The 16937-nt window shown below is 38.7% G+C and overlaps 2 protein-coding genes across 2 annotated transcripts; one reads left to right on the top strand and one right to left on the bottom strand.

Annotated features, from left to right (window-relative positions):
- Nucleotides 1-5821: 5821 nt before the first annotated feature.
- On the top strand, nucleotides 5822-7162 carry pou4f3 (POU class 4 homeobox 3). Its single transcript, XM_043221980.1, has 2 exons — nucleotides 5822-5917; nucleotides 6225-7162. The coding sequence occupies exons 1-2, from the start codon at nucleotides 5822-5824 to the stop codon at nucleotides 7125-7127; spliced, it is 999 nt and encodes a 332-aa protein (XP_043077915.1). The 3' UTR covers nucleotides 7128-7162.
- Nucleotides 7163-15619: 8457 nt separating this feature from the next.
- On the bottom strand, nucleotides 15620-16642 carry il13 (interleukin 13). Its single transcript, XM_043221778.1, has 4 exons — nucleotides 16398-16642; nucleotides 16237-16281; nucleotides 15922-16053; nucleotides 15620-15837 (listed from the first exon to the last, which is right to left on the bottom strand). Exons 1-4 carry the CDS (start codon nucleotides 16572-16574, stop codon nucleotides 15736-15738), a joined length of 456 nt encoding a protein of 151 aa, XP_043077713.1. The 5' UTR covers nucleotides 16575-16642; the 3' UTR covers nucleotides 15620-15735.
- Nucleotides 16643-16937: the final 295 nt, after the last annotated feature.

Genomic DNA, 16937 nt, shown 5'->3' with positions numbered 1-16937 from the left:
TCGAGCCACTTTGGGGTGTTTTGGAGGAGCGAGTCAGGAAACGTTTTCCTCCTCCAGCATCACGTAGTGACCTGGACGATATTTTTCTGTCCCTCTGGACACTGTACAGGACTTGTAGCTGTCATTCCCAAAATGAATTGATGCTGTATTGGCCACAAAAGGAGGCCCTGCATCATACTAATGAATTATTGTGGTCTAAAACCAGGCGTTTCAGTTTCATTGTCCAAACCCTGTAACTACAGAAAAGTCAAATTTTAAATAGGAAAAATATCAAAACTCTTTTTTGAGCTTGATGCTAACGGTCTAATCAGATTCAGTTATGTATGCTAAGTTACAGCTAAAAGTGCTATGGCCAAACCCGTAGATCGGCTGAATGGATTAAAAATACATGATACTCAACTTTTTAACTCTTGGGGAGTGCCTAGTTTAAAAAAAAAAAGTAGCTTGCCCTTTGTAGTGTTGGCTTTTTGAGAAGAGAGGTTATCTGCGCTGGCTTAAATCTGCTGGGAAATTTTCAAGTAGTGAAGGGCATGTTGGGTATCAATATTGGGGAGATCTCCTAAAGTGGATGGGAGGTGGTAGGGTCTAAGGGACAGGTTGTTGGAGCAATTTGGAGAACTCGTTCTCCGTAAGAGAAGAGAAGAAAGAATAGTGGAATATGGTAGGTAGGAGGAGGTAGAGTGAAGGTATAGAGTCTCTGGGTTTCAGATGTTTTGCAGATTTTGTTCTGGTAATAGTCTTGGCAGCTGAATCACTAGATGATAAAGAGGACTGGAGAGAGAGGTTCTTGCTCAGGTCAGCAGTGTTTAGACATTTGAGCAGCTTAATTGCCATTATAACAGTTATGTATCTGATGTATTGGATCTCAGTAAATTAAATATTCAAATCCTTACTAATGATGCTTCCCGTTGAACCGCATCCTAAAGGTGTTCTGTTAGACTGAAGCAAGATTCAAGTTTGTGATGATGTGAACTTTGTGACATAGTCGCTATCCTGCTGAAGCAGTCATCACAAGATACCCATAAACTGAGGGATACGGTCAGCAACACTCAGGTAGGCTGTGGTGATTCAATTTCATGCTGGTTAAACCCAATTAGATATATTTGCATTAACAAGCAGCTGAACAGGAATAGTGGGTAGCTAATCCTATCAAAAGCAATGTTTTTTTCCATCACTTATTATTATTATTATTATTAACTTACAATTATGAAAAATATGAATTATGAAACGTACTATTCCTCTTGATACAACTTTAAAGAATATTTCAAATTACTGTTCTGTTGTAGGGTACAAAAATCATATGTATACAAATTTCTCTTAATATATGCACAGTATTACATATTTATAATCTTTTTACTGATATTATTATTATTATAGCCGATGTTCAATAACAGACTGGAGAAGGAATATACTTGAAAAAGTATATATAAATTGACTTATATATATATATATATATATATATATATATATATATATATATATATATATTATTATTATTATAAGCATTAACCTGAGGGACTTTCAACAAGCTATTATGCAGCTTGAAAGAGGAGGCAAACGGAGCTGATTGGTTGATAGAAATGTTGTTTACATTATAAAATCAGTCACTTTCCGATTTGTCACATTGTTCAGGATTCTAAATAATTGAAAGATGTTTCTTCCAACCTCCGGCTGGCTGCTGCTCATAACATTGTGTTTCGCGGCCTTATATTTGTGCAACATATCCCGCCCATCTTGCCCAAACTTTCATCACAGTGTAAAAGTTAATTTGGCTCCAGTAGCTTTGACATATTCAAATGTTTATGAATAATGCACAGCCATTCCTTACTTTGGGAAGCCAAGTGAAAACACTCAGAGTCGATTTGATTTAATGCAAGCAGTGTTGATTGCCCCGTGGGACGCCACGTCAACCACCAGCTTTACCCTCTCGTCATTCTCTCATCCCTTGCTGCTGGAGCGACAAGCACTCAGAGCACGCTTGGAGTCTGGATACGAATGGAAATGGATGGAGCAAGCAGGCCGAGGTCGTTCTGCGGATCGCAGCTATAATGCCTGCAGAAGAGCAAAGCCCTGTCACATCTCGCCAAAACCGAATCAATAAAACATGTCACCTGAAATCAGTGCCGTGTTGTCGCCGGCTGATGACAAGCCCACAAATACCATCGCGACCCTTAAATAATGGATCTGTTTTTTAGATGACAATGGGAGGTTTTGAGAAGATGTGGGCAGATGCACGGCTATCAGAGCGAGAGACTTGTGAAGTCACGGTGAGGTTGATCTTTCCGTGCATGCAATGTGAGACCTGATGCTACAGAAGCATCAGTCAGGTGGTTTGGCTGTCAAGGCCCAGTGACACATGGTCACCATTCAACCCGTCTGATAATGTGTTTGTTTGGTCCGTCTGCGGTACGTGTCATCATGACCCAATTGTTCCTTTTAAAGTAGAATCATTTGTTCTGGTTTTTAAAAACATCCCTTCCTTTCCGCTGCATAGGGTGTAATAAAAATATTAGGCTTTACCCATCAAATAAAATGTGAAAAAATAACACTTTCTTAATATTTATTTGCTTTTACGTGACAAAATTTTCCTTTGTGGTTTTGAAAGGTTTTGCATGCCCATGACAACATCTCTTTTGACAAGGACCCACTAAAATGGCTAAAAAGGCTGTATTATTCACGCAAGGCCAGTAGATGTCACTTCATAAAACTTTTAGTTTTTAGTTTAAAACAGTGTCCTATAAATGCCCCTTAAAATGATAAAAAGAAAAACATCTTGGAAATTGGTGGTTATGCATATAACCATCAATTAAAAAATAGTTTGTTTTTGGGGTAAAAGTAGTATTTAAGTAATAAATTAACACATTACATTTTAATTTACAATTTTTCAAACTATTTTGTTCCTTTTAATTAGTAAAAATGTTTAAAAGTACATCAATAGTATGAGTTTTCTTTTCGCAAATGGCATTAATCTTCGAATTGTTATTACGAAATTTCAGAAATGTTGGGACGTTTTTTTTTTCCAAAAATTTGAATAAAATGAAAACTGAAAGACTTTCAAATCGCACGAGCCAATATTTTATTGGCAAGAGAACATAATGTTAAACGGAGAAAGTTTACACTTTTATACACTAAATGAGCTCATTACAAATTTGATGTCTCCAGAAAGTTTGCTCGGGCTCAACAAAGGGCTGAATATGCAAAAAAAAAAAAAAAAAAAAAGTAAGATTCAGCTGGGAGAACATCTAGCAAATAAGTTAAATGACACATTAGGTCTAATCAGGTTTAAAAGCCAGCATCTCTGATGGTATGGAGGTGCGTACATGCATACGGTATGGGCAGCTTGCATGTTTTAGAAGTTATAGAAAGTTTTATAGAAACATATGCATCCCTCCAGATGACGTCTCTCTCAAGGAAAGCCTTGTGCATTTTAGCAGGACAATGCAAAACCATTCACTGCAGCTATTACATATTAGGTTTCCATTACATCGTAGTAGAAACCTCTAATCATGCAAGTGATTCTTTATGAGTCATTCACTAACCGATTAATTCACAAATGCTGATTCGTTTAGGAAAAAAATTGTTATGGTACAGAATCACAACTATATACTTTTAGCGATACAGATTGCATCACTGAACAGTATCAGAAAGGAGAACAGTCTGAAGTATGTCTGAATTAGAACATAGAACATGTTTTTAAGGGCACCTAGTTATTTCTAAGAATACATCATTGAATCATTTACTCAACTTTACTGCAATTATTTTTATAGACAAAAATGGGGCTATTTTTGCAGCAAGAAATATGAAGTCTTTTGAGAAGAACCATGTTCTACATGGTCTTATCACGTTTGTTTATATGTCTTATATTTTAAAATATGGGTAACAAAGTATAAGTAGATCTGGTACTTCTTTTTAAAGACATTTAAAATAATACACATATAAGTTCTCTCAAAGAAATGTATGACCCACAAATAAAAAGTGCCACAGTAAACAAATCATGCGATTTATTTTATTCTCAACTTTGCGGAAAAGCGAGCGCCCGTGTGAATCAAGATGAACCGTGAGCTATGAATGGGGCATTTTTGGGTTATGCTTGTAAAATATTCACGAGTTGAAACTTTATCTCGCGAAGGACAGCGACGCGGCTTCATCATAAAAGGTATCATAAACAAGATCGGAGAATATCATGACGCGGTCGGCACAGCAGGACTGTTTACGATTTGGCCGAGACTTTAAAAGAAAAAAAGCACACACTGTTAATCTGCGTAATGAATGAGAAAATGCCAGAGAGGTAATGGATGCCCGCCACATAGCGGATGAATAATTGAGCGTCTGGGGGAACAGGAGAGGTGGATGGGATCGGATGGTGCATCTGTGTCACTGCATTGCCTGGCTTCTCTTTCTGCAGCCACCGGCATGGTCACCACGTCAACCCGGCCGTAGAGAGAGAACGGGTGTTTGCATTCAATGGCCCACCAAAACCACGTTGAGTCGGAGGAGCCTTGCTCGGGAGGCGTCCGTGCTCCATCGCTCTAAAATCGATGCCTTTGTTTCCTTCTAATGCAGAGCTGCAAGGCGTTCGTTTGACAGCTTGGTGAATCTGTGCAATTAACAGAGCTGTCGAGGTGTTTTAATGCTGTTAGAGGGTTAGGTGAGAGCGACTCTGGCGGTGAAGATCTGGGGGGGGTCAGCCAAGGTGAAAGTTTGCGAGCCTCAACTTTCTTCCCAAGTTAACATGGGCGGTCGTTATTGGCCGAGGAGATGTGTTGCATTGAAAATGTATTGTTTTAAGCAAAAATAAAGTAACTAAAACAAACCAAACAAATAAAAATAATAAATCATTTATATATTTTGTGTTTACTTTTATTAATACCTTAAGCGTTTTAAGCAGCGCGGGCCACATTATATTTTTAATGACGCGCAATAAATGCATAATAAGGTATGAACTGACTTTATTGAAATGTACAAACATATTGAAAATATACTACACCGTTCTTTGATTACACATTTGACGTTTTCCTTGCGCTAACTGTGAGATATATAGCTTTTACGAATTCAAAAATGTTACTATTATCATGTATTATGATAACAGATGATAGACCGCCTTCATATAATGAACATAATTTGTAGAACGCAAACGCAATTTTTTTTTTATTTTGGCACGATTTTTTAATAAACATTAATATAATTAACGCATGTAACATTATCGTTGATTATTATTAGCCTATTTAAAAATCGTCTGTTTTTCGATAAGAAAGTAAAATTCATTATTAAACTAAAACGAGCAATGGCATTATATTAGAAGTGTTATTAACATGTGAAATTAAAATATAAAAAATCGATAAACTTTTACTTGCTGCTCACTGATAGTAGGCAAATGTAGATACGTTTGACTGAAATATATTTTAATATTTTAAATACTAATAAACAGCCACTTCTCCGCGTTGTGTTTAACCGGTTAGATTTAGATTGAACCGAAACGTCCTTAAAATTAAAAGCAAAAATCACACGTTTTTTAAACACCGAATGGCGTCGCCCGTTTAAAACAATCAGTTAATTAAATGCAAAGTAGCTATTGAAACGCTGTCAAACATTTTTGTCCCGTGGTGCAGCAAAGGCTTACGCGTCAGACCACTTGTAAGTTGAATAGAGGAGCAGGTGGAGGCGGGAGGGTGGCGGTGGTGGTGGTGGTGGAGGTGGTGGTGTTGGGGGGGGGGAGCCCTGGAGGCGCTGCCAATGGAAACGGCACACACGAGGAGCGTCGAGCCAGAGCGCCGCGTCGCCTCCATGTCAGGTCCACTCACCTGCAAGGTGCGCAACGAAGATGATGGCCATGAACGGCAAGCAGCACTTCTCCATGCACCCTGCGCTGCACCCGAGCTCCGAGGGCATGCGGCGGGTGTGCCTGCCTGCCCCGCAGGTACGTCTCGCGCTAAACTCCTCGTATTGTCTTCGTTCTGTCGCTTTGAGGTGTTTCGAGCTGCTCCGGCGTCCGTCCACCCATCCATCCATGCATCCATCCATCCCTCCCTCCCCAGCCTCTCCTTCCTTTCCTCTGATCCTCCCTCTCTCCCTCTCTCTCTCCCCCACATGCCTATCCAAGCGAAGCTGCCGCTTTCATATTAATTTTTATGACCTGTGCTTTGAGGAGGGTGCTTGGGAATGTTCTTTAATCCAGAGTTGACACAATTCCCCACTGACTCCCATGTGCGCGCTCTTGCTTGCAGCTCCAGGGCAATATATTCAGCGGCTTTGATGAGAGTCTGCTGGCCCGCGCTGAAGCTCTGGCGGCGGCTGACATCGCGTCTCACGGCAAGAGTCACCCTTTCAAGACGGACGTGACCTACCATACCATGAGCAGCGTGCCCTGCACCTCCTCTTCGTCCACAGTGCCCATATCCCACCCTTCGTCCAACCTGCCCTCGCACCACCACCACCACCACCTCAGTCACCAGACCCTGGAGGGGGACCTGCTCGACCACATCTCCTCCAGTTTATCGGTCAGCGGCATGGGTGCGCCGCCGGATCCCTCGGTGATGACCACTCAAGCCCACCAACACCACCTGCAAATGGGCCACCTGCACCAAGCCATGGCCATGGGCCACCCGCACACCCTCTCGGTCCACAACGGCATGGCGTGCGTCAACGACGTGGAGTCCGATCCCAGAGAGCTGGAGGCGTTCGCGGAAAGGTTCAAGCAGCGGAGGATAAAGCTCGGAGTGACCCAGGCGGACGTGGGCTCTGCCCTGGCCAACCTGAAGATCCCGGGGGTCGGCTCGCTGAGCCAAAGCACCATCTGCAGGTTCGAGTCCCTAACCCTGTCCCACAACAACATGATCGCTCTCAAACCCGTCCTCCAAGCCTGGCTGGAGGAGGCTGAAGCGGCTTACCGGGAGAAGAACGGCAAACCGGAGCTTTTTAACGGGAACGAGAGGAAACGAAAGCGCACGTCCATCGCGGCTCCGGAGAAGCGGTCGCTCGAGGCGTATTTCGCCATCCAGCCGCGACCGTCCTCGGAGAAAATCGCGGCGATCGCGGAGAAGTTGGATCTAAAGAAGAACGTGGTTCGGGTTTGGTTCTGCAACCAGCGGCAAAAACAGAAAAGGATGAAATACTCGGCGGTGCACTAGTGCTGGTAGAGCAAAGTAGACATTTTAGGAACACCACAGGGATCTAAATCTTTTCTTTAAATCGTTAGAAGCCTATAAAGACTCCAAGTACGTTTCGTATCGCCTCCAAACGATGGGAGCAGTGTGCGAATTATTCCAAGGGGGTTGCGAGGCTCGACCTCTCCCGTAAAGAAGCCAGATACGCGTTTGCGTATTTTAGCAGCGTTTCGGTAACGACGGGAGTTACGGGAAAAAAAAAAGTTCACGAAGTCGTGTCGGCGCGTGCCTGGGGGTAACCATAGCGACACGGGCCGCTCGAGAGCTCGTGGAACTTTTTTTAGCGGCGCTAAAAATCGGCGCGATGAGAATTTTGGCTCGCGCGAGATCGACAAACCTCAAACGAAACCGCCGACGGTTTCCTCAAACCAAAGAAGGCCGAATACTTCGCACACTGTCACACCAGCACCATTTTAAACCGATAAAAAAAAAAAAAAAAAAACATTACAGTGTTCATGTCGATTTGTATTTGTACGAGCAATAATATTGCCGAAAATCGCGCAGCACTTAACGCGTGTTATAAAATAATTGCGATAATAAATGCACCGGCATCGTTATGTAAATTATGATTTACCCTTTAACATGAAAAAAAAAAAAACCTTTAAAAAGCATTCATTTGAAACGATACAACTTTAAATATATTTCCAGGAGATTTATCAGCTACTATGACTTTGTTTCAGTATTATCACACGTGAAATTATATTTTGAAGTGTGTACGCGTGTTTTTTGGTATTTAAAAATTTATATTATACAACTTGCGCACAAGGTCTACCTTATTTACCATCACGCGAAGCACGTGCACGTGTTCGTGATAATCGTTTGAATGTCTTGTCAGATGTGAACGCAGTCATGGTGGAAGTCACATATTCTCACGAACTGTCACGATATTGATTTTACTGATTTTTTTCGTGAACGCTCGTCAGCCTGGAGCGACGGACGCGCGCAAAAACCGGCGACGTAATGAAGAATGCTGCTATTTGATTTGCATTTATTAATGTAAGCCACTGCGAACACTCTCACGTTTAAACTTCACTTTACAAGACGTGTGACTTTGAATGTTATTTAATAAATTGTTGATTTTTTTCAAAGCCTTTGTGGGGGTCTTTTTTACGTGCATTATTATTATTATTTGAATAAAATAAAATATATAAAATTATATATATATATATAATAATATAATATATATATATATATATATATATATATATATATATATATATATATATATATGCAAATACACGCACGCATCTTCCATAAATTATATCAAGAATGCTACTCGCATGAAATCACCGTCATATCATTAATTTTTAAAACCGGTGTTGTTTTATTAATTAGTTTCTTGCGATTAAACATTAATGAAATAATACAGACTAATCACCAATGCAATTTACAAAGAGAACAAAACGAGAAAAAAAGAGTTTAAGCGTTTTTCCTCTTTTCTAATTCGAGTCGTCAGCTTGTTTAATAGATAAATAATAAATGTCTGTCACGGCTTTGTGCAGAGGGATTTGAAATTATTAAGTAATGACGATGCAATATTAATTGTATATTGGTATAAAACAGGCAGAGAGCTGAAGGGAGAGTTGTTAGTCAGGAAACGCTTGGTGCAGGCTCAAGGGAAGGAGGCAGAGACGCCGTGCAGGTAAGACGATGATCGTCCGGGTCGTTTTGTGCCTCGCTTCACCGGCAGCTTTCAAGAAGCAATCGGGAACTTCCGTTAACGACGATCTTGATAGAAACGCGCGAAAACGTCGGAGCATGATACCGCGACAAAGTCTGATTTAAAGGTTAAAAGCGATCATATGTTTCGCGTTAATTACCTTCGATTTACTTGAACAGTTCGCATGGGATAACTTTTTTTAAATACTTAAATGTTTTATTTTTTCATCTCTATGAATATTGCGTGAATTAAAAGAATGTAATATATATATATATATATATATATATATATATATATATATATATATATATATATATATATATATATATAATTTTTTATTATTATTATTATTATTTTTTTTTTTTTTTATGTCGGCCCTGCTCTCTCTCTTTTTTTGCAATAACTAGCTATTTTAATCATTATTAGCTTAAATACGCAGTCGCACAAATTCGTATCACACCTTAAGGCATATTAGTAAATATTAGTATACATTCGTTATCTTTTTGTTTAGTTTTTCTTTGTTTGTCATCGTTTTCTTTAACGCGCGAAAGAAATGCCAGCTTAAGCGGTTATTATAATAATTGTACTGCCGTTAATTGTACGGATTATTATTTTTTCTCTCCCGGCCTGAACTATAATCTTTGTAACCTGCCGAGACCGATAATTAGCCCAAATTGAAATCGTTAAACTGATGGGATTTGGAAGAAGGGTTAAATTCATTAGAGAAGGCAGATCATTAATAATTAAGAACAACTTTTTTTTTTTTATATCATAACCCTCGAACAATGGTGTAAACCAATCTAAGTTGAGCACAGAGCAGGGGCATGTGGCCAGTGGTGGCCACTAAATTATTGAGGATCTATTGAAAGGTAGAGGCCTATAGGCCGGTGACTCGTGACAGGAAACGCGCTGCCTCAATTTAGACTTAAGTTTTCATCACCTTTTCTCCATTCCAGATCATAGTATGGAATCATTTGGAATCATCTGTAAACAGATCTTCATATTTCAGTCCAGCAACTTGAAATGAAGCATTGCTGAAATTATACTACATCCTATAATGAAAGATTTTTGTTTAATCTCATTATGTGATGTACTTCATTTTGGGCCATATTAACTAATCACGGCCTAATTTAGAAGGAATCATATGCCTTTTTCTGATTATGGAAATGATCTGACTTGGCTACAATAGCTTATATATCGATAACAAACAGAATTTCTCTGTCTGTCTCTCATATATATATATATATATATATATATATATATATATATATATATATATATATATATATATATATATATATATATATATGAGAGACAGAGAAATTCTGTTTATTTTATCCATCCATCCATCCATCTATCTATATAGATGGATAAAATAAACAAACAGAATGTTTTTTTTTTAATTCCACGAAGCGCTTCTAATTAGGAAATCGACAAGAACAGACAAAAAAAAATTCTTAGACTTAAAAAAAATAACTAAATAAATAAAAAAGACAAAGACGTCTTAAGTTTAAATAACTTTTCAACCAACTCTTTATAGTTAAAATGGCTATTTATTTTAGGCTGCAATACTCGAGGACTCGCGGCTGCCGGAGTCATGCGTGTCTGAGAGAAAAGTGAATTCATGTTTTTTTCTTTCAGAGCAAAGAAGATCTGACAGAATGAGGGTGGAGGTCTCTTGGAAGATGTGGCGCACCCCCTCTGTCTCTGCGGGACGAGCGGTTGTTCTTGCGCCGACTCTCCGGCTCCGCGAACGATAACGGCACTGCTGAGACACCGGCGCTTCAATTATTCATACAGCGCCGGCAGCAACACATGAGAACGCAGCCAATGCGGAGGCAGACGGCGAGCCCGGTGTGCTTTATTAGTCCGTTCCTATCATCGTCACACGCCAAGCCACCTTAGGCATTTGCCCGCGGTGTCTCCAAGCGATAACTCACGGGGTTATCCGAGGAGATACTGTTACCGGGAAACTTGAGGCCGTCCTTCAGAGGTGAATTTTGGGCGTGTTTTAAGCGGACTCCGTTGAGTTAGCCCGTGTCTTCACAAAAATGCTAAAAAGTAAAGGCTAACCAAAGTACGAGCGACGTCCGAACGAAAAAGAAACGCGTTTTAAAATGTCCCACAGTCCGACGAAGCAACTTGCTTTAAACGTTTACAGAAAAAACATAATAAAGGCAGTTTCAGTCTAACAGAATGTAGCTAATAAATAATTATGAAGTACAAAATTATAATAGCCCGTTTGAAGCGAGTTGTTGCTAACCGGCTAGCTAACTAGCTAACTGATGCAATTTATATTCATTTGTAAATATATAGGCCTATACACACACACACACACACACACACACACACACACACACACATATGAGAGAGAGAGAGAGAGAGAGAGAGAGAGAGAGAGAGAGAGAGAGAATTGTTTTTATTCAAACTTTTAATGAAAAAACAAACTGTTCAATACTCAACTGTCATTCTGGAAATATATATATATTTATTAAATGACACATAAAATATTAAATGGCATATTCACGCACATTTCTTATTAATACTCCCACATACTGAAACATGCATGCCCTGTTCTCACACACACACACACACACACACACACACACACACACACACACACACACACACACACACATATATATATATATATATATATATATATATATAATGATGCATAATTGGGATATTCTACAAACAAACAAGCTTTATTTATTATTATTTTATCTTCCTCAATGCTGAAAATTTGATTTAAAATCCATTTTTTTCTTCTACAGTACATTACCAGTGTAAGCTTCATGGTGAAAATGTCTACATCACTCTTATTATAGTTCATAGTTGCAAAAAAAACTATGCGTTTTCCCTCACTCACGTGTGTCTATGTTTTAGACGGCTTTTGCCACGCTGTGGGTTAGACCGGTGGACCTGTAAGTAGCCTAACATTGTAATGTATCTGCAGCCTATACAGAGTTTTAGTCAGCAATGGTAATCATTTAACCACTAACTCCAGCAACTAAATGAAATGAGTAAAAAATTAGCTGGAGTGGACATATAGTGGATGCCACCATTTCATTTGTTTTCTGGTCATGTTGTTTTGAAGGATGATATGATCTAAAAAAAAATGGATTGCTGGAGTTTACATATCATGGTAGTGAATGTCAGAACTTGTTGACTCAAAACATAGCTTTATATAGGAATTACATTCACTTGAGAAAAGTAAGCAATAAAGAAAACACTGCAAACATCAGTGATGAAGTGAAGGGTAAAAATAACCCTAAAACAAACCAGAGCCCTGTTAAAAACAGAGCGATCATTTGTGATTCATTTTGTGGAAATCATCATTATTAAAAACATATATGATAGCATCATGACATCTAATACTGAAAATTTTGCAGGCAAAGTCAAGGCGTGAGGACTCTAGTAAACATAACGAAGACCAGAAAAACAGAAACACCTAAGGCTGAAAAGACCTACAAAACGCCCTGAAGGACAACAAGCGACAAGGATAAAATCTTCTGAGCGCAGTTGTAACCTTTTTTTTGCTGCACGCAATCCAGAATGACCTGAAATCATACGCCGCTGTCAGGTCAGGAACTTCATTATCATACCACTACATGCAAAGACGCTCGTTTTTTTTAACTCAGGTACCGGTGAAGGGTAAGTCCGGGCTACGTGACACCAGAAAACTGTAATAGAGTTGACCCTGTGGCTGATAGGCACGGGTATCTGATCATTCACGCCCCTCTAAAAGCGGTTTGTGGGACGTGTGCACACTTGGCTCTTGAATTGCTTTTGAATAATACATGCACCCGAGCGGTGTGGTTATATCACTTCTCTTCTCACGGGCTCCCACTGTGGGGCACTGGTGTTCATGAAAAGTAAACCTAAAAGTAGTGCAACTGGTAACAGTATAGAGCTAGCAACCCTGGTCATGGGTTTGAATCCCAGACAATGTCAAAAAAAATTGCACAATGAAGAGTGACTTTGTGAAACAAAGGCATATCATGTGTGATTAAGAGAGCAATCTGTTGTCCTATTTATGCCCGCTTGAAACACAGACGGATTCGAGAAAAATCTTTATTGATATAAAATAAATGAAAGATTAACAGCTCCATGCGTGATTATTTTCTTAAAGTCCATGACGACAGGCGCAATGACACTGTCATTATTTTAACTTAATGTAAATATAGGTCGTACAAGGTACTTGCACAAATGACCTATAGGGTCATTTTTTGTTGGAGGAAAGGCTGAAAAAAGGAGCTGAACTTAGACAAGCTTATAAACTTAATATGCTAAAGTTATGCTGTGAGGCAAAAACATCATATGTGTATTATCTCACCTTACGGCCAAACATTTGCAGTTACAACAGAACAAGAAAAAAAACTTTAAAAAGAAATAACAGGTCAGATGAATATTGCAATCACATTCTACTTTGTATTTTAAAGTATAGACAGTTTTGACTTTAGTCTCACTGCTTTTTCCAGCATGATTTGGAGCACATTTCATTAAGATTCTCTCCCTGCCTATTTAAGTCGACAGTTGAGGTTTACTATGGTTACTATAGCCTGCTATTTACTACACTTTAGTTCATCTTACCTCTGTCTCCAGCTTATCATCAAGCTCTCCCAGTAAAGTCTTATCATTTATTTCCCCTAAAAACAGCGGGTAAATGACCACTGCAATCACGTTCTGCTCTGTATATTAAAGTATAATAGTTTTGTCTTACTACAGTTTCATATGCTAGTTACTATCCTTTAATACTATCCTCCTTTGGGACATTTTTCATAGCCGTGTTTCAGCAGTGGTACGCTGGAAGTGAATACAGTTAAAGTGAACCGTTTAGCAGTTGTCTTCACAAAGCTTTTTAGCAATAAAACTAGCTCCTAAATGCGTGAACCATCAGAGGAGAGCGTCGTGAAGAAGACTCCTAAGTCACTAAGACCATTGCACAACTATCATAAAATGGCTGTTGTTAGCCATTTGTAAAAAAAAAAAAAAAAAAAAACACATTTAAAAGCATTTGACAATAATAAGCTCATAAACCGGTATAACCTTTGGGTTAGGAGGTTATCCCAACTCCAGATTTTCCTATAATACTTTTTGGTCTGGAAAGGTTTTTCCTTTTGGCCAAAAATATTAGCTAATGTTATCACATTGGACCGAAATTCAGTGACTTTGTTCACAAAGGGTGTAATCAAAACAGACTTGGCAAAAGGACCAATCAGAGCAGAGTTGGCTTATGGAAGGAAGGGGTTCACAGACCTTAAGATCCTAATTGATTCAAACAAACTGTATACAAATCATTGCAAAGTCATTGTAATAATGGATATTTTGAGAAAATTACAATGTTTTCTGACCATAGATTCGATTAAACCTGCTCTTTAATAAAAACATTCTGGTCAAAGGGTGGAAAAAAATATTTTTGAAGTAAATACAGGCTAAAGAGAAAGCGATACAAATGTGTGTGTGTGTGAGAGCAACTTTGAACTACTGAGTGAGTTAAAATAAAGCCACCTGCCTGAATAAACATTAAGCCCCACTATTGTGAGAAACTGCCAATTTATCTCGTTTTATGAAAATTATTTATAAACAACGGACTTTGTGCAACTTTGAACAAAATAAAGCCACTGCCAAACATGAAGTACTTATTTCAGATAAATGATCAGTTTATCTCACGATTAATCAGATCGGATAAATGAGGCGTATGATTAATCAGATGCACGTAGAAACATAAAACCAGTCTTAAAAAAAATAAATCAAGTCGACAAAAAGATTAAATCCAGTATTTAATGATAATATAGCATAATGAGTTCCCAATTTTTTGAGGTCGGGTCATTTTTGCCCGGGAACACCACAAGCATGACTTTTTGCTAATTTGTATACAATAAAGCATTTAAAAGCACTTCTTACTATCAGCCACGATTATTCTACTCCATTAATTAAACATATGCATACGCGCTACGAAAAGCATAAATGTGAGAGGCTTACGATTAGCTGAACATATACTTGTTTAATGACACATTAGCGACCTGCATTTTCAAATTTTCATTCGTATGTGGCAATTAACATTATTTTAAAACCTTTTCTTGAATATGCCAATCACGGTGTGCATATTTAGTAAGCATGCTGACATCATATAGCATCCCATGATAAATAACGGTCGAAATCTAATGCTAACATGTTAGAAGTCCCAAAAAAAAGCACTCAAGTCATGTTAGAAATCGATCAAATGATCATCTCTTCCCAAAACTAATTTCTAAGGCTTTTTTTATTATTACCTAAACCAGTTTGTAAAATCAACTTTAAAATAAACGCAACTGGGTTTGATTTTTTTTGTATATTATCTACAGCCACTATAAGTATTCAGCAGTGCTGGACAAAAAAATTAAACCGGTCAGTTGCATAAAAAGTGCCATAATATTAATAATTTGTCATTAATACTAATTTGACCCAACTAGCTTTTATCCGAGAGGTGATCTTTCTAACCTTTTTGACTAAAATAGTGTCAATCTACCTTTTTGTATTGGATTAAAAAATAAAAGTTATGGCCAGTCTTGAAGAAAAAACTGAAGTGTCACATTTTTCTCCAACTCTCATTAAACACACCTGAACCAACTAATCATGGTCTTCAGGATGATTATTATTATTTTTAGGATTATTATTGCAGGACAGGATGACCCAGGTACACTACATGCATCATGGGATACTCTATAAAAAATGCACAGTATATTTATGCTTCATAGAAAAGTTCTTTTCAGTCAGAAATACTGCACCGTAACACATCAGACCATGTCTTTCGAGTGAAAAATTATATTTATTACAGTTACAATATTATATACGGCTACAGACATCGTAAATAAAGTAATACTCTGCAAAAGGCAAAAAATAAACTTGATCTTTCATAAATTAATTTTACTTGGAAGTGGTAAATTCCCTCTTGGCACAATGCAGGAGGTCTTTCAAGAAAGCTTGCAGATGAATTTTAACCGGGCCTTCAGCACGCTTGCAGGTTTTCTGAAATAAAGTAAACGTCGCGGTTATTCAAATAGTATCGAGGTACTGTATAGAGAAGACATCAGATTCCACAGCTCAGCTTACCACGTGATGCTCGTTAAACATGTGCAAATTCCTCATTAGCAACTTGTCGGTCCGGAACGGGTCATATTCGGCTCCAGACACTCCAGAGACCTCCTTTATCAGCTCTTCCTCGTACTGGCAGAAACTCTTATGCTGCAAAAATATATCGAAATCAAAATGAGACCGGGGCTCGAATCCTTCAAAGTTGATTGTCAGCATTAAAAAAAGCTTTACAAAAGCGGACAGAAATGTAAAAAAAAAAATCACAGCATAAAGCGCACTGACGAAATCAAGAAGGCTGTGAAAAAGGTAAAAAAATCAAGCGCATCGTCTCACCTCACAGGCTTTCAGTTCTGTCAGGAAGACATTTGGTACGTTTCCCTGGAAATAACAGGTAAAATGAATATTGCAATCACATCCTGTTCTGAATATTAAAGTAGACGGTTTTGGCTTGCTATAATAACTGTACTATTGCCTATGCTTCGGTCGAATCTTACCTGAGTGTCCTTTGAGAAATTCAGTACTTTATCCAGCTCATCAATAAGCTCTTTCAATAAAGTCCTCCTATAGCTCTGTTTCAGGGGTGCCGTATTACCGGGTTGCACAGGACTGCTGGAGACCAAGACAGTGAACGTGAGCAGAAGTATAGCCTTCATCATTTTGTCTGTTTGCATGGTTTTCTCAGAGACTTTGGTCGTTTGAAGGCCAGAGGTACCCGATTAAACCACCACAGAACGCTGCGTTATATATACTCTCACAAGACTTGGCTACCGAGCTTCCTTTTTGCATCGTAAGCTAAGGTTCGTTCATTGGCTGATAGCTGCGCGCTCACTGAATATCTTGATTGAGATGTGGTTGATAATTTGTCATATTGTCCTGATTTCCTGGAACTGACACCGACAAACTGCCAAGAAAGATCGTAACGATTTTGGGTAACAGGCCTCTAGATGGGGTGCTGACGGCCACATCTTCACTATGTTTGCTCGTGCAAATAAGTTTCAATACTGCAAAATCATACGATCAATACTGATAGCTTT

Source organism: Puntigrus tetrazona, chromosome 21 (assembly GCF_018831695.1).
Source record: "Puntigrus tetrazona isolate hp1 chromosome 21, ASM1883169v1, whole genome shotgun sequence".
NCBI lineage: Eukaryota > Metazoa > Chordata > Actinopteri > Cypriniformes > Cyprinidae > Puntigrus > Puntigrus tetrazona.
The sequence above is the reverse complement of the archived record's forward strand: the minus strand, read 5'-3'. Positions and strand labels throughout refer to the sequence as shown.